The following is an 18906-nucleotide window of genomic DNA, read 5'->3' as shown; positions in this document are numbered from 1 at the left end:
CTCTTCTCTCCATGTGAATTTGTGCACATTTTTATGTTGGAACATGGTGTTAGTAATAACCAGTCCATGTCCTGAGCAGAAATCCAACAGATATTTGCCATTATTATTAGCTTTGCTCTTTTCTCCAAATTTTCCCAAAATATTTTTGTATGTCTCACAATCATTTCCTACTCTGCTATTTAGATCCCCAACAAGGACCAACTTTTCCTTTTTCATTGTGTCAGTTGCTTTTTCTAGAGCGTCAAAAAATTCCTCCACTTCTACCTTAGTAGAACCTTTTGTGGGACCATAGGCACAAATAAGTCTCATTGTCCAGTTCCCCATTCTCATATTTACCCACATTACTCTACTTGAGACTGACTGACTGCCATTCAAGAAGATTAGCCTCGTATTTTGTGTTGAATACTATGGCTACTCCTTCTTTTCCTTGATTGTCATTGCCTGAATATAACATTTTGTATTTATTGCTCAGAAAGATCTCACCAGTTTTGGTCTTTTTTGTTTCAGTCACCCCTATTATGTCGATCTGATACTTATCTAATTCCTCAGCTAGCTCCATTTCTTTGCCATTCAGGCTTCTTACGTTGATAGTACCGATCTTTAACTCTGGTGATGTTGAGTTGGGGTTTGTTTTCAGATTTGTTCTAGTAGCTGACTTTTCGCTGTTCGCCCTGGTTCCCTGGCGAAAACAACGGGGGCCTTGTTTAACTGGGCGACGCCCCAGCCGGCATGAAATTTTGTCATGTTGTACCATCATTTTTTATTTTGGTTTAACCAATAAGAATACAATTTGGTCGGCTAAATCCCAAATTGCCAGCCCATCCTCGTTCGTTCAGTATCCAAGTAGATACCCAACAGGGTGCACCACGAGAAGGTGAGGATTGGACATTAGGTCAGAATCTCTGGTCAGTTCTCCGCATTCCTTTAAAGGCTATGTGGAGGTCTCCTATCAGTTATACAGCTTTGACCCTTAAGCACCCCTTTTTTTTTTTTTTTTTTCAGCTGTTACAAGCTACAATATAGGCAAAGAGAGCAGCTGGAGTTGTGGTCTTGAGCTCCTCATAGTATACTGAGCTCTCTCTCTCTCTCTCTCACTCACACACAGCCTTGGCACACTTTCCTTGAGAACCAGACTTTGGATGGTGGCCACAAATTTTAGATGGAATGAGGGATGAAGGCCTTCATTCCTAAGCGGATGATTGCTGTTACTCAGTCTGAGCAGCTGTTTGGATCAGGAGAACTAAAGCAGTAGTCAGACCATGGAAAGGAGAATGAAGTCATGGAGATCATTCTAATTAATATCCTTGTAGCAAAGGGCACAAGACTAAGATTAATGGGTGAAAGTTGTTCCATGGCAAAGGAGACTTGTATAAGGTTTTGGTCTGAGTTACCAAGAGGAGAACTGACATCTATAGCATATTTGGAAGGGGGATGCATGTTAAGATATTGAGTGTGTTAGCAGATTAGAGGGAAGTGTCAAGTATTCTAGCAAGGAGATTGACCATATCTAAGTTAAGTCACTGCCAACAGCAAATACAGGGCTATAAAAATTAAAGTAGATCTGTTTAAGGTCTGGAGTGCTACCTAGTAATCCAAATGCCATAAAACTTCGTAGCAATACATTGTGCATCATGCAGAACTGATATTTGAGGAAAAAAATAGTTTCAAAATTCACCAACGGAGGGCACTTCTATGATGTGCTGAATGTAGATGTAATTTGTTGCGCATGTGTGTGTATATATGTAAGGAGAAAAGCAACATGAGCATAAACACATTTTTATTCACTCCAATTATGCATTCACAGGTTGTACTGTTCAATGTACTATCTTTTGTGGTATGCCAAAAAAAGGAATGATGTTGAGCACATACTGTGTTATGCTATCTTTCAGTGCTGGCAAGTTATCAGGATGGCCACGATAAATCCCGTCTGAGAAATCCTCAGTGCCAGAAGTCAGTCAGATGGTGAACAAGGCGACCATGTAGTGGGAAATGCACGGCTGATAACTCTGGCTTTTGTGAAATGTTCTCCTGTACAGATCGATTGATGTGTGGAGGGGCCCCCATCCAGCATGAAAAAATGAATTCGTGCACAGGTACTGCCATAGCTGTGGCATAAGAAAATTGTTTATTATATCGCAATACCTCTTGGCAGAAATTGAGCAGGTCACATGACCCAACTGGCAAGTGTCCTCAAAGAAGAATGGTCCAATGAAAAATGAAGCTGTAAACCAGAATCAGACAGTAATTCTTGGTGAGTGCAAAGGAATTTAATGAATTGCAGTGGGTTTTGTATAGCCCATACACAGCAGTTGTGGGTATTCACAGTTCCATCTGAATGGAACTGTGAATACCCACAACTCTGCAGCTATGCAGCGTCCAACTCTACTCGAACAAGGAATGTTAAAGCAATGTCAGTCAACTTTCAACATCCTGGAGGCAACTCCTGTGTCAGTTATCTTGAATGGGTAGAAATGCAGAATCTCCCATAGAATTTTCCAAACAGTTATGTAACACACATTGATACAGCAAGTGCACTGGAAGAACCAAATGCTGTTATTCATGGCCTGCTCCACAATGGCAGTAGCAACTTCATTCACTTGATGTGAACTGACTGGTTTACAACCTCCACAAGGTCTCACTCCCAACAATCCCATTTTTAAGAAATGGGATTGTTGGGAGTGAGTGTTGGGATTGTTGATCATTCATTGCAGAGCTGTACTACCCAAACAAATGCAACAGCATTACAACTGCTTGGATAGTACAGCTTCATGAGCAAAACATGTCAGGGCAAAGTTAATGCAATCATTGTGGACAGTATTAACAACCAGAATGAAAAGAAAAATCCCATATATCTTTATCCCAAGAAGGATGACCTCACTATTAGGATATTTTGACTGCAGAAAATAGTGTTAGAGATATTTGAAGAAGTCAGAGAGGTTAGAGTTTTGGGGAGTGACAGAGACAAACGAAAGTGAAACTGAGCCAAAACAGATCAAACGGGGGGGGGGGGATATCAACGTTTTGCAATCTCTCCTTTTTACTTCTGAAGGTATTTGCATTACGAATAATTTTTGTAAAAGTGGGAGGTGTGCAGACTGAAAACTTTAAAAGGAAAATTTTTAAAATGGAAGGACTTACTAAACTATCCAAACCACCACCACCTCCTCCTAATAAATCCATGGCAGCAGTATTAGTTACAGGTTGATAAGGTGCAGTCGCAGTTTGGGTTGGAGGTGCACTAATATCCAAGCTCAACAGATCACCAATGAGATTATCACCACCACTAGGAATCACAGTAGGCTGTTCAGCAGGAACAGCATTAGCTGGACTACCAACTGCTTCTTCTGCAGATCCGACACTGAAAATATATTCAGAAATTAATGCATTTCAATCTAAAGCAAATAATGGTGGCAATGTAAAATACACTTATTTGCCATAACATGCTCAAGGATATATATATATATATATATATATATATATATATATATATATAGGAATATTTTTTCTATTTCTTTTATGTAGATACTCATGGGGAGGAGGGTTTAATTGTTAACTTACCTGTATGCATTTAAACAAATCTTTATCCCAGACATGTAATCAGAGTATCAGCAGGTGCATATTTAACTTAAGTTTTCAAGTATTTGAAAGAAAGAAAAAAATTCATTATTATAATATGCACATGAGAAATTCATGCTTTTAAAATTATCTGGAATAACATTAACATCCAAATAACCAGTCCACAGGACGTGTTAGGAAAATATATAACTCAAGAATTATACGGTGTTTCGACATTATGCCGACAGAGGACGCTCAGATCGAACAAATGTCATCATCATCAAATTCCTGCCATTTACCCTCAAGGGGTGTACAGAATATGATAGCACTACATGAAAAATTTACATCATTACTAACTTCCTATCTACAATTTTCCTCCAAATCAGTCTGTTACTTGTCAAGACTAACATTATCAGATCTTATATTTCTATCGTTTAAGGCATTTTGTACCGTATCAGTCCACCTATATCTTGGTCTTCCTTTGGGACGTTTTCCTGCCAACCTGGCACAGAACACTTGTTTTGCTAATCTTTCCTTGTCCATTCTGTTTAAGTGACCATACCACCTGAGAATAGCTCTGCTAACGCATTCCTGAATGCTGACAGTGTCAAGTTCTTTCCTAATATCCTCGTTTTTAATATGATGTTGCCATTGACACCATCTGTTCATGCCTCTAATCTTTCTCAGGACTCTCAATATCTGCAATCTCTAGTCTTTGGTCAAGTGTTTTACTTCTAACCCAGCTTTCAGATCCATAAGTTAAAACTGGTTTGAACAATGTCTTGTACACAGCTAATTTAGTGTTCCAACTAATTTCTCTCTTATTCCATATGAATTTATTCAATTGACTTCCTACCATACCAGCTTTGCTGATTCTGTTGTCTATTTCCAAATTTAATTTACTATCTTCACTAAAAAATCGTGCCTAAGTAGCTGATATGTTTTACTTGTTCCACAGGTTCTCTATTCACAACGCAGTTGCCATTTTCAACGATTCTGCCTATTTTCATTGTCTTTTTATTGTTGACCTTCATACCATATCTATTACAACAGTTATTCAATTAGTCAAGTAATCTTGCAGACTTGTAGCAGATTTATTTAGAAGTATAACATTGTCTGCATATAGCAAAGAGCTGACATTAACATCTCCAATTTTGATATCAGGTTTAATACCACTTTACTTCATAATGTGATCCATATAGATAATGAACAAACAGAGGGGATAATGTACGTCCTTGTGTAACGCCAGATTTAACATTAAACCATCTTCCTATACTTCCTTCAATTCTAACTGCTGACTTACAACTCAAATAAAGACTAAGTATTGTTTGATATAATGCCCCATTGACACCATATAACTGTAGAGTATTGAATAGCTTCTTTCTTGGCACCTTGTCATACGCCTTTTCCAGATTGACAAAACTTAAATGCAGATATTTGTTATATTTCCATGATTTCTCAACTATTTGTCGTAAAGTGAAGATCTGATCTTGGCTGCCTCTATTTGGCCTGAATCCAGCTTTTCTTCCACAATTCTTCTCAAGTATACTTGCATAAATCTTACCAGGAACACTCAGTAGGAAAATACCTCTAATTCTCACATTCAGTTTTATTTCTTTTGCTTGCGGCATAATGATAAAATTAGCTTGCATGGCCAATTTCTTTTCATACATACTCCATTTTAGCTTTTCTCACAATACTCGTTACTATTCTAGCCTGAGCTTTATATATTTCATAACTCCTCTCACTCTTATTCTCACAATATTCTTTCGACATCATCATCTTCTTGTGGATCTCTTGCTTAATAAAGCTGCATTATGTAGGCTATTTCTCTTTTTGAAACGCTCAAACCACCCAGCACTGCCGTGGAATTTTTCTTCTTTTCCATCATTGATAGCCCTTTCTTTCAAGGTTGCAAAGAGACTTAATGTTTTTGATTTAATAAGGTCAGAGCTTAGCAGAATCCGTTTTTGGCTGCAATCTTCGATTCATGTAGAAAGAAGTCTCTGTAATTCAATCATTATAATACTCTGATTGTAAACTGATTTCATGTAGACTGCATACATGATGAACTCGACGCAGCCTTACATTTCTCTTTGTATTTAGAAGCTTTGCTTAAAATTCTCGTATAGTTGATTCCCATTTTTGTGTACTTGTCCTATCTTTGCTCTGGACTTGCCTTGTTCATTTTTCTTTATTATTTCGAGTTTTTCTTCTAATGAGATTAACTTTCGAATCATTTTCACACTTCCACTGTTTTGCTTACAAAGTCTTTTACTCGTGATGAAAGATTAGGAAAATACTTTAAAAAAAGTAAGGAAATCAATTGCAAAGGAGGCATGAGATAATATGATTATCAAAATGCTATGTAATTAGCAGATGACATGCATTTTGGTGGTAAATTTGGAACATAGTGTACATGGAAATAGTGTAGTATGTCATTAAAAAATAACTGTAAAATGTTTTAAATCGGTAACTAAATTATTTCATCCTGGCGAGTGATTTTTGAAAATAGTTAGCCATAAAAATTGTATAGATAAAAATAAATGTTACAGATTTAAAACATTTTCTAAGATGCATACAGGTGCACTAATCAAATTTGGGTATAGAAAAAAAAAAATGATGCACTAATCGAAGGCGCATTAATCAAGGGATTGCTGTATTTACATCGATAGGACTCAAAGTGTTAAAGAGTATATTGATCTTTGGAGATCATTTTCACTTCTTGCTATGATTATTATTAAAGGCTACTCCATGGAGTCCTAAGACTCATCGAGGGAGGCCCTAAACATCATGTCAGGAATTATCCGATATTTGTGTAGTATCTATCATACTTTGCTTTGAACTCATTCACAGTAATGGCACCCACAACAGACTGGCAACTTATTCCACTCACTCGCCACTCTTCAAGGAAAAAACCTAGTTCTAACACCTTTGATAACTATACTGTACTGTTACTTAGTTTCTAAGGATGGTTCCTAGTTCTCCCACAACCAGACCTGCTCTGAAAAATTTCTTCTGAATCAATCTTGTAAAAATCCTTTAGTAACTTGTATATTTCAATCATATCATCACTTTTCCACCTGTCAACCAGTTTCTGTAACCCACAAATCTTCAACCTGTTCTCAAAAGGTTCATCCCATAACCTGCTACCATCTTGATCACTCACCACTGGATCCTCTCTACCTCCTCCCCATCACTAAGAAACCCTGGCACCCAGTAGTCAAGATGGGGGGGGGTCTTTTCAAGGCTGGATAAAGAGTAATAATAGTCAAGATGAAGTCTTATTAAGGCTCAATAAAGAGGAGCAATAACCTGCTTGTCTCTGCTCGTCAAAGTATTTTTCAATATCCAAGTAATCTGACGAGCAGCTTTAGCCACTTTTGCTATGTGCCCTCTAAACCTATCCACCAGCACTCCCAAATCTCTAGTTTCATTAATTTCCTGAAATACAGTTCCACCAATGTGGAATACAGCTGAAATCTTTTCATGTCAAAATGCATAACCTTACACTTTGCCACATTAACTGACATCCATTCTTCATTGCCCAGACTGCAAATCTATCCAAATCATCCTGCAAAATTTTAACTTCTGTATTAACTATTGCTCTACTCAACTTTGCATCATCAGCAAACAACTGAACAGTTCCTCTCAGATCCTTTCCTATATCTTTAATGCACAAATTAAAGTAGTGGCCAAAGAAGAGAGAGCCCTGCAGCATGCCACTAGTCATAGACCTGGACTCTATTACTGAATAAGCTACTCATTTATCTCTCCATCAACCACCTTCTTATCCACCTCACCAACCTTATATCCATTTCCATGTACTGTGGTTTATTGATTAGAATTCCATGTGGTATCCTGTCAAAGGCTTTTGCAAATCCAACAATATCACTGTAAACCCATTACCTTTATCCAACTCAGTTGTCACTGTATTATATAATATAAAATGTGAACAAGTTACTGGGGTGTGGCCTACCCTTCACAAAACTATGTTGTCCCCATAAGTATCCCATTCCCATCAATCCATTCCTATATTTTGCTCTTGACCAACTTCTCCCGTACCTTGACAACTCCCAATATACTGATCAGACAGTAATTTGCTACATCAGTGTTGAACCCTCCCTTTATGCAATGGAACTATTTTTCACTCTTTCCACCCCTTGGTACCAACTCAGAGCTGAAACTTAAGGGCTATCAGTGTCAAGGGCCCTAGCATCTTCACATAAAACTTGAGCTGGTATACCATCTAATACATACATGTATTCAGATTAAGATCCTGTAATATGCTATGCACCTCTATCTATCCATTGAATCCACGATTCAATGCGTAGGCTATGTAGAAGGAATGGATGCAAGTTTTTGGATGTGTGGAGTGAGTTTGAGGGAAGACTGGATTTGTATAAGTGGGACGGCCTACACCTGAATGGTTTGGTATCAGGAGTCTAGAAAAACTAATAACTGGTATGAGACCTAACACAGAGTCAGGGAAACTAAATTGTAAAAGGAAGAATGATGAGAATGTGAGTGTAAGAGCAACAATGTTATATAACTGTGTTAATGACAGGAATGGGCTTTGTCATAGAAATGTTGATGAGGAGAGAATGATTTTGGGTTTGTGTTCATCCAATTCAGACCCAAATGTGTGCAAAGATGTCTACAAGCATAAGGCATTAGAGAAGAATAAAGAAGGGCAAGTTACCCAACTCTGTCAGGTAGACTGCAAACAAGACAATACAAAAGAACAAACAGGTAGATTATTATATCTGTAAATGAATGCTAGGAGTATCAGAAACAAAGGGATGGAGTTTGTTGCGACCTTCAATTATAGGTATTTGTGAGACCTGGCTATCAGAATCAGACCTACTAACTGGTATCGAGTGTCAAGGGTTCAGTATTTTTAGGAAGGATAGAGAAGATAGGAGAGGAGGGGGGGGGGCATGTTTCTAATGATATCGAATGACTTGAATCCAGTTAGAGTTGAGACCTATGATTGTAGTACTACTACTACTACTACTACTAACAATATTTCAGGGAGCACTGAGTTTGAAGCCATCTGGTGTGAGGTGGAATCTAACAAGATCAATTATATAGTGGGGTGTTGTTACAGACTTGGTGGATCAGTTGTTAGTGATGAAGAAATGCATCACAAATAGAAAAGATGAGCATGAATAGATAATCATAATGGGAGACTTTAATTTTTTCTTTAATTCTTTCTTTTAGTGTCACACGGTGATCAGCATTCATTTTTGAAATTATGGATTCTACAACCGTGTTAAAATAACTCTTTATTATCCCAACATTTTGATCTTCTTATCAAGATCATCATTTGGAGCATACATAAATATACAAGACAAGCTGTGTTACATTTAAGTTAAGTTAGAGAAACAATGATTTGATCACATGCTACTCACTGGCATGACCTCTAGTGAAAAAAAAAAATAATAATAATAATTACATCAAGCTAGATTTAATTTATGATTACATGAATAAACATTCTTGCTTACAGAGGGTTTTCCTTCTAGTGACAGTGGTCCTAATTCTATTATTACAATTGTTATTTTTGATTAAAAAAAAAAAATATATATATATATATATATATAAATTACAACATGAATAAACATTCTTTCTTATAGATTTTTTCTTCAACCGTGATGTCCTATTTTTTAGTATTAAAGTTATTTTAGATATAGGATCCTGGATTTTCTACAGTCCTGTTTATAGTTGTTCTTAGAGAGAAAGAATTCGTGGGACGAATATATGCCTTCCATATGTATGGGATCCATCATTATTGTTTAGATTGAGGTGGTTGATAACGATCTCACAAGCTTCCTTAAATTTGCGTTCATACCATGTTTTGGTGTGATGTAGACAACTAATGCTTTTCCAGTCAATTCTATTATTGACTGGAAAAGTTGGCCTTTCTGATCATGCCCTTGAATAAGGTATTCAAGGGCATGATTAGAAAGGCCAGCTTCACCATAATTATTATATTTGATATGTCGTTTATGTTCTTTTTGTCTGATCGGAATTGTGCGTCCTATTTCTCCTATGTATGGTATGTTGCAGGGGCAGTAAATACGGTATACTCCAGCAGAGGGAGTGGGTCTTTGGATGAGTTGAGTAAGCTTTTTAATTTTGCAGGAGGTTTAAAAGGTGGCTTTGAGGTTGTATTTTTGTAGTACTCTGTTTATTTTGTCTGATGTCCCTTTAATGTAGGGAATGGTTATAGTTTTACTGTAGTCTGGTTTGTCTTTGTTTTTTATTGTGGTCTTGTAGAGAATTTCGTTAATAGTGTTTTGGCATTATCCATTTTTTTTGAAAAAGTATTGCTGATCACTTTAAATTCGTTTTTCAGTGCCTGTTCATTGGAGCAGATCTTCAGAGCCCTGTTATTTAACGTATTGATGACTATCGAAAGAACTGTTTGAGATCATCTTTGGTCTACACTGCTAATTTCCTTTCATACTCCATCCAGCCCTTGAAGTCTCACATGCCATGGCATTGATCCAAGCAATCTTCTAAGCTTGTCATACTTGCCAGCCCAGTAATTCAACATGTACCCCCCCCCCCCCTCTTAACTGAAAATTCCACACATTTAGACAACTCCTAGCACTATCACAACATCCAGCCCTTGAAGCCTCACATGCCATGGCATTGATCCAAGCAATCTTCTAAGCTTGTCATACTTGCCAGCCCAGTAATTCAACATGTACCCCCCCCCCCCCCTCTTAACTGAAAATTCCACACATTTAGACAACTCCTAGGTCAAGATCACATAATCATTCACACTACTTGGTTGGCAATGTGGTCATATTGGTTATGGACAAATTCTCAAATGCAATTACTAGATTAAGTACTCTCAAATCCCAAGTTTATTCCAACACATGCTGTCTCAGATAATTATTCCTTAGTAACTGCATAAATTCTATTTTCTTCTTCCCATGTGTCCTCTCCTCCTTCCAGTCTATGTTCCCATAGATGAAATCCCCATAATAATAACCCATCCTCCATTCATTGAGGTTATTTGTCAATGCATACTATCCCCATAATCTTTTTCATCCCCTGGTTCTATAGCAGCATTCAACTGTATATTTTGTTCTGCTAACCTCTATTTCACACCAGTGAAAATAGTAAAAAATTTGCTATTTTCACTGGCCTGCCATTGGACCTTTACTCTTTTTGGTTGCATTGCATTAGCTATCATTAGTAACACTCCTTCCCCCCCATTCTCCTCTCTATCCTCCCTGAATACACTATATCCTTCACATTCTATCCCACCAACTATCATCTTCTGTTAGCCATGTCTCACTAATGCCAATAACCTTTGGCCAGGATAAACTAACCAATGCCCAAAATATCTCCCCCTTGTTCCAAATATTTCTGGCAAGTGCAAACATTCCTTTGGCCCACTACTATCCCATTCTGCTTTGTTACCAGTGGTACTAACTTAGGCATTTTATACACATTCTTACACTCAACTGCCTCACTGATGTCTGTATATATCCACTCAACAGCTCTCTCTCTCTCCAAAGCTTTAGTTTCTTTGATTTTGCACTTTCACTTCATTCAAATAACACTTTTTCCAGACTCTGAACACCAAATCCATTCAGATGCAAACCATCTTTCTTGTATAAGTCCTTTTGCCTGTCAAACTCGCTCCACAACACTCCTCCTGCATAACCCATGCATCGAGTCATTCGTTATTATGGCCCTCCTTTTCTGTTCTACTGTCATACTGCAGCAACAGACTCACTATCTTAACTCACTCTTTCTTTTGCTGTTTCTTTCATGTCCTCCCTCATACTATACTTTTCTCTTTCAAATCATTTGTTCCACCCAAAATGAATTCTTTCATTTTACTCTTTTGTACTCTAACAGCCTCACTAACATCATTCATTTTTGCACCTTGAAAGCATGATTTAGTCAATCTTTCACCAATCACACTTCTTATGACAGAATTACTATACAAGACTCACTCCTCGATTTTTACTTCTCTCTTAGTCAAGCACTCATTTCTTTTATTTTACTTCTTTTTTTCTTATATCAACTGACTAATTTGCCAGGCATTTCTGCATTCATTTATCCTCTGCTTCGTCCTGTATGTATGTATCACTCCATGTAACCAAACAATCTCCCTCATGACAGCCAACACTTCATTCTTTACATTCATCATACTACTATTCTTTCGATCAACACTGTTACGCTTTCCCTCAATCATATCACTTTTAACCTCTTTCAATCCTATTTGCCATTACATCACACACACATTTTTCACACATATTCTCAGTTCCATTCACCACTTCAATCTTGTGAAATGACATGCACTTTAATAGCATTTTTGGCACCATCACTTTCAAAAAATTCCTCTAGTCAGTGACTAGAATTTTTGATGCTCTTTCTTTGAGTGGTCTAGTGCCTCCAGCACACACCACTTTCACAATCCAGTTCTTTCATTTCTTTACTATTTCATCTATATAGATATTAAATAAGAGTGGTGACATTGGGCATCCTTGATGTACCGCTCTGTTTTGATTTCTATTCTGTTACTTTTTCATCGATTCTTACAGGTCTAACAATGAAAAAAAAAATTTATAATTTCAAAATTATTTTTATTTTTCAACATAATCTCCCTTAAGACTAATACGTTTATTCCAGTGATGCTCTAGCGTCATTATCCCATCCCTGTAGTGATTCTCAGTAAGATCTGCAAAATACCCCCTCTACAGCTGCACTTCTTGATTCGAAGAAAAACACTGACCAGCAAGGAAGAGTTTTAGTTTGGGGAAGAGATAGAAGTCAGGGGGAGCCAAGTCTGGGGAATAGGGTGGATATTCCAACAATTCACTGTGCAGATCCCTTAATTTTTTCATTGCCAAAACACCTTTGAAGGCAGGTGCATTGTCCTGATGAAAGATGATTTTTCCTTCTGCAAACCAGGTCTTTTCTCACAAATTTTTTTTGTCTAGTCTGGTTAAAAGATCGGAATAATATTCCCTGGTTATTGTTTTACCCTTTTCAAGATAAACAAAATGCCTTTAGCACCCCAAAATACCGATGCCATGACCTCTTTGTGGAACCAACTTTCTTCTTCGGCGCTGAACAACCGGCTTCTGTCCACGGTTTTGACTGTTGTTTGGATTCTGGTGTGTAATGGTGAATCCAAGTCTCATCCATAGTAATAAAATCGATGCACAAAATCAGTTTTATTCTTGTTAAAATGCTCCAAGCACTGTTCAGAGAGTTTCGTGCGAGTGTGTTTTTGATCTGCTGTGAGCAAGCGCAGCACCCGTCTTGCACAAAACTTTTTCATAAAGCTTTGCACAAGATAAAGCAATGATTTCTAGTGTTGTTACACATTTTGGATGTCCTTCACGTGGATCATCTTCAAGCCTAGTATGGCCACGTTTAAACTCAGCAGCCCATTATATAAGTATCACTTGCTCTATATAAAGCATCATATAGATGTGAGAATTCAGTGTAATGTACATATAATCATACTTGCATGTGTTTCAATACACACACACACACACACACACACACACACACAAGGGGGGAAAAAAACGAAAGAATTTGTCATTAGAGAAGGCAGCTGAAATAAAAGAAAAGCAGAAGATTTAAACAGCAGAGCTGTTTAAATCTTCAGCGTTTTCATAAGAAGGGTAAAACTAATATTAAAACATTTCCAGAAGAAGGATAAAACTAATAATAAAAGCACCTGCTGGAGTCTTTTCAGGACAGACTGGTCATCACCATGTTCCAACAAAGATGTACACAAATTCACACAGAGAAATTACAAGTCAAGAAATAGTCAAACTGAATAACTGACTATATATCTGTTCATAGTCATTCAAGATACCAATTCAGGATAGAAGATAGAAGACTATACAGAGGAATTCAAACAAAGTGATTACCATTTACTTTTGAACATGATAAAAATGAATACCATGTTGAAAATAAAAATATAAGAAATTTAAAAATAATTAAAATCAAGTAACATCAGAGGTGAGTATATTCAAATATACAAATATTGCTGAAAAAAATAAAGTGTGTCAACAAGAACCATAGTAAAAGCGTGAAGAAAGACTGGATTGAATTAGTCATGGAAGCATGTGGTGAGTGTTTACCTGCACAAAAAAATAAAAACTTCATGATTGACTCAAATGAAAGAAGTAACCCTGGAAAAAGGAAAAACATATCTAAAGTTCTAAGGAAATAAGTCAGCATGTGTTATGAGAGAAAACAAAGAAAAAATAAGAAACCTAACCTATGTGCAAAAGCAAAACAGAAATCATCAGAAGATTGAAAGTAAGAATACAGAAGATAAATATGCAAGTTGCAAAACATTCTAGCCTCGACTGAAAAAAAACTTGAAGAGAAAAATACTGTAAAAGGAATCGAAGATGAACAACATGACATTAAAACTGGGCATAGACATTTTGGATGTGGATAAATTAAATCTAGAGTGCATTAAACCAACAAGTAAAAGAAAATGGTAGAAAATATCCAAGAGGAATGCAATCAGAAGTATATACCAATATTGAGTGGAAACGTTTCAAAAACCTGAACTAGAGAAAGGCCAATGAAATAAACCAATATTCAAAAAGTAATGATCAAATAAGGAGGTATAACAGTTTTTTTTTTTTTTTTTTTTTTTTTTTTTTTACAGTGGTTGTAATGCATAATTCCAGATTACTGGAGTTGGGTTCTCATAGCATTCATGAATTGCCATGAAGTACCTCCTTGTGGTGCACTCCGAGCAACACCTTTGGTGACTAAATTTTCACGATTATTGGGAACCAAACCAGACTTTTTTTTTTTTTACCATTATCATCAAATTCCTGCCATGTACTCTCAAATGATAGTACTACATGAAAAATTTACATCATTACTAACTTCCTATCTACAATTTTTCTCCAAATCAGTCTGTTACTTGTCAAGACTACAACATTATCAGATCTTATATTTCTATCGTCTAAGGCACTGTATCAATCCATCTATATCCTCTGGGTCGTTTTCCTGACAATCTGGCTGGCAGAGAACACTTGTTTTGCTAATCTTTCCTCTCCCATTCTGTTTAAGTGACCATACCACCTGAGATTAGCTCTGCTAACACATTCCTGGATGCTGACAATGTCAAGTCCTTTCCTAATATCCTCATTTTTAATATGATGTTGCCATTGATGCCATCTGTTCACACCTCTAATCTTTCTCAGGACTCTCATATCTGCGGTCTCAAGTCAAGTGTTTTACTTCTGACCCAGCTCTCAGATCCATAAGTTAAAACTGGTTTGAACACCATCTTGTATACAGCTAATTTAGTGTTCCGACTAATTTCTCTCTTATTCCATATGAATTTATTCAATTGACATCCTACCATACCAGCTGTGTTGATTCTGTTGTCAATTTCTATATTTAATTTACCATCTTCACTAAAAATCGTGCCTAAGTAGCTGAAAGGTTTCCTTGTTCCACAGGTTCTCCGTTCATAACACCAGTTGACATTTTCAATGATTCTGCCTATTTTCACTGTCTTTGTCTTTTTATTGCAACTGTTTCTCAAGTATACTTGCATAGATCTTGCCAGGATCACTCAGTAGAGAAATACCTCTGTAATTCTCACATTCAGTTTTATTTCCATTTTTATATATGGGTACTATGAGAGCTCTACTCCAATCATCGGGAATTTGTCCCTCTGTCCAGGCGTTCTGAACTATGCAGTGCAGCCACTGTAAGACTTTTATACCACCATACTTGAGCATTTCTGGTTGGATATCATCTACTCCTGCCTTTCTGCATTTCAAGCTTTTGATGGCTTTTTCTACTTTTATAGATATGTATTCCTGACTGCATGCCTGGTCAGTGTTTTTTTACCACTGTGCTATCACTGCTTGTTTCATTTAGCAATTTTTCGAAGTAATTACTCAATACTTCAAGGATATCTTTTTCTCCTGTTTTCATGTCACCTTTATCATCTCTAATTCCTTTTACAGCACTCTTACATCCATTTCTAAGCTTCTTCAACAACCTCCAGAATATCTTACCACTGTCTTGATATTTATTTTCTATGTTCTTGCCAAAGTCCTCCCATGACTTTTGTTTAGCTTTCTTACATTTGTCTCTGTATTCTCTAAGAGCAAAAGCTGGCTTATTTGCCAGGAGTGTTTGATATGCATTCTTCTTTTCCTTCACTGCCTCTTTAACTTCCTGTGTCCACTATGGGGTTCTGATTTTTCTATCCTTGCAAACAACCTCACCACATAACCTCTCTGGCTGAATCAATCAGTGTTTTCTTCACATTGCCACTGAATCTCCAAGTTTTGGTTGCTATTCTCAAACTCTTTCATTTTTTCTTCAATAATCTTTGTGTATTTTAGTCTACAGTTCACATCTGATAGCTGCTCCACTTTTATTTGCTTTAAAACTTTCGTAAATGTTATTCTTTTCAATATGAAATTCAATTTTATCCTGCTCAAAACTAAATAGTGATCGCTTTCAATATCAAATCCTCTGTACACTCTGGTGTCCTGCACCAGGGAGAAAACATCATTATCTACAATAACATAGTCAATGAGACTTTTCTTATTCCTTGCCCCTTATCTCCATGTGAATTTGTGCGCATTTTTATGTTGGAATATGAAAGGCTTCTTATGTTGATAGTACCAATTTTTAACTCTGGTGATGTTGAGTTGCAGTGTGTTTTTAGATTTTTTTTATCTTCCAGATAATATGTTCAAAATGAAAGGAAAGTGTAACAAGAAGAAACGAAGTAGACTTTTTTTGAAAAGGTTTGAAAACTGACCAAATAAGAAAGGAAACTGAATTCACCCTATAGATATTGCAAATTAATATAGAGGAGTTGCCTCCTCTATATTGTGAACTACTTGGAAATACCTGCAGAACAAATAACATCGATGTAATCTCTGTCCAAGAACTACATATCAGCAAAGACAAGATTACCACAAGAGCTAACTAACATCACCAGCTACATCCTTTCACCAATATATGGTTCTGCCATCTACTTGCAAGAGAATTTGGAAAACTGCAAAATAGTATCTTCTTCCAATCATAATACCATCGAGATCATCACAGCAAAACGTAGCTAGCACAACTATAGTGTCACAAACCACCAAAACAAATTTGGTCTATCTTGGCTCTTCCTGCTCACGAACACCTAGCAGTATACATAGGAGATTTTAACAGTCAACATCACTCCTGGGGTATTGTAGAAATGATATCAACAGTACTAGACTGACAGAATGGGCTGAAAGCCTTGGGCTATTACTAGTTTTTGATGCAAAAGACTCAAACCCTGACCTCTGCTTTCTCACATGCAACACCAAGGACCCTTACCCATTTATAGGAAAGTACTTGAAGCATTCCACAATCTCAAAACAGACCTGTTATAGTCACTATAGGACACAAATCCCGATTATACAATCTGTGGAAAGCCCAAGATGGAATTTTCACAAAGCTAACTGGGAAGTTAGTACTTTAAACAAATTGAATTTAACATCTGTTGGGTCCAACCTGAAGTCAAAAATTACAAACATTTTGTAGAAGTACTGATAGGTGCTGCAAAATTATGTATATCAAGAGGTTTCTGGAAACCTTTCTTTTTGGGCTTGCACGGTGATATGAATGCATTTTTGGAAATTATGGAGACAACTACCGTGTTTGAATAAAAACTTTAGTTTAATATTACTAAAATTTTACAATTCGACGTTTCGACCTTTATGTCAAGGTCATCTTCTGGAGCGTACAAATATACACAAGAAACAAGCTATACTACAATCATACTGGTTCGTTAAAGACACTGACTAACCGATACCACAATTGTTGGCCTGACCTCTGGTGAAAAAAATAAATAAATAAAATAAAATAAAAAAATTATACATCAATGCTAGAGTCCTATTATTTGTGTTGTCTACTATATACATATATTAACATCATTCCATCCAGTTGGAGTGGAATTGTTTCTAATACTAGCAGATTGGCTAGAGTCCTGACTTATGTTGAATCTTTCATATTAGGTTGACTGAATGTGTGCCATCCAGATCCTTGAAATTTTCATACCATCTTTATTATTGATATTTGGGTGGTTTATCAGGATTTCGCAGGATTCTTTAAATTTTCTTTTGTACCATGTTTTTGTGTGGTGTAAGGAGCAGGTGCTTTTCCAGTTGATTTGGTGTAAGGTGTTAAGTGCATGGTCTGAGAGGCCTGCTTCACCATAATGGTTATATTTAATGTGTTCTTTCTTGCGTATAGGGATTGTCCGTCCTGTTTCACCAATGTACGGTAAGTTACAGGTGCAGCGGATGCAATAGACTCCAGGATGTGCTAATGGGAGGAGAGGATCCTTAGAGGAGCTGAATATGGTTTTAAGTTTAGTGGGTGGTTTAAATGTGGCATTGAGGTTATAATGTTGTAGGATTCTGTTGATTTTTTTCTGATAACCCTTTAATGTATGGGATGGCTATGGTTTTACTGTAATCTAGATTCGTTTTTGTTGTGGTTTTATAGAGTATTTTATTGACAGTATTTTTGTTATAGCCATTGTTTATGAATGTGTCACTAATGATTTTTAGTTCTTGTTTCAGGGCTTGCTGGTTAGAGCAAATAGTTGTGGCTCTGTTTTTAAGGGTGTTTATGACTCCATATTTTTGTGCTGGGTGGTGGTATGAATTCGCATGTATGTATTGGCCCGTGTGCGTATGTGTGTCGGTTTTCGGTAGACCATGAAGGATAGACTGCCTGAAGGAAGACGTGTAACTAGTGTGTCTAGGAACGGGAGCGAATTTTGGTTTTCGATTTCGATGGTAAATTGTATGCGTTCGTGTTGTTTGTTTAGACGGCTGAGGAATGTGTTTAGCGTTTGTCGCCCGTACGGCCAGATCGCGAACACGTCGTCAACGTATCTGAGCCAGATTGTCGGTCGAAGCGTGGCGGAATCAAGAGCCCTTTGCTCAAAGCTTTCCATGTAGTATTAGAAACCATTCCACTCCAACTGGATGGAATGATGTTAATATATGTATATAGTAGACAACACAAATAATAGGACTCTAGCGTTGATGTATAATTTTTTTTTATTTTATTTTATTTTATTCACCAGAGGTCAGGCCAACAATTGTGGTAGCGGTTAGTCAGTGTCTTTAACGAACCAGTATGATTGTAGTATAGCTTGTTTCTTGTGTATATTTGTACGCTCCAGAAGATGACTTTGACATAAAGGTCGAAACGTCGAATTGTAAAATTTTAGTAATATTAAACTAAAGTTTTTATTCAAACACGGTAGTTGTCTCCATAATTTCCAAAAATGCAGGTTTCTGGAAACAGTACACCCCCATG

At 36.8% G+C, this 18906-nt stretch overlaps 1 protein-coding gene across 4 annotated transcripts in view; it reads right to left on the bottom strand.

Annotated features, from left to right (window-relative positions):
* The window catches only part of LOC150095632 (AP-1 complex subunit beta-1-like), a 246521-nt gene that overhangs the window by 48527 nt on the left and 179088 nt on the right, over positions 1-18906 (bottom strand). For all 4 annotated transcript variants that reach the window (XM_090410443.1, XM_090410440.1, XM_090410441.1 and 1 more), the window contains one exon: positions 3139-3358. In XM_090410443.1, the coding sequence (XP_090266569.1) occupies positions 3139-3358 (220 nt within the window). The remainder of the gene's footprint in view (positions 1-3138; positions 3359-18906) is intronic.

The sequence above is a fragment of the Typopeltis vanoorti genome, chromosome 20, assembly GCF_054136105.1.
Source record: "Typopeltis vanoorti isolate ZY-2024b chromosome 20, IOZ_Tvanoo_1.0, whole genome shotgun sequence".
Lineage (NCBI taxonomy): Eukaryota > Metazoa > Arthropoda > Arachnida > Uropygi > Thelyphonidae > Typopeltis > Typopeltis vanoorti.
This window is presented reverse-complemented; position numbering and strand designations above follow the sequence as displayed.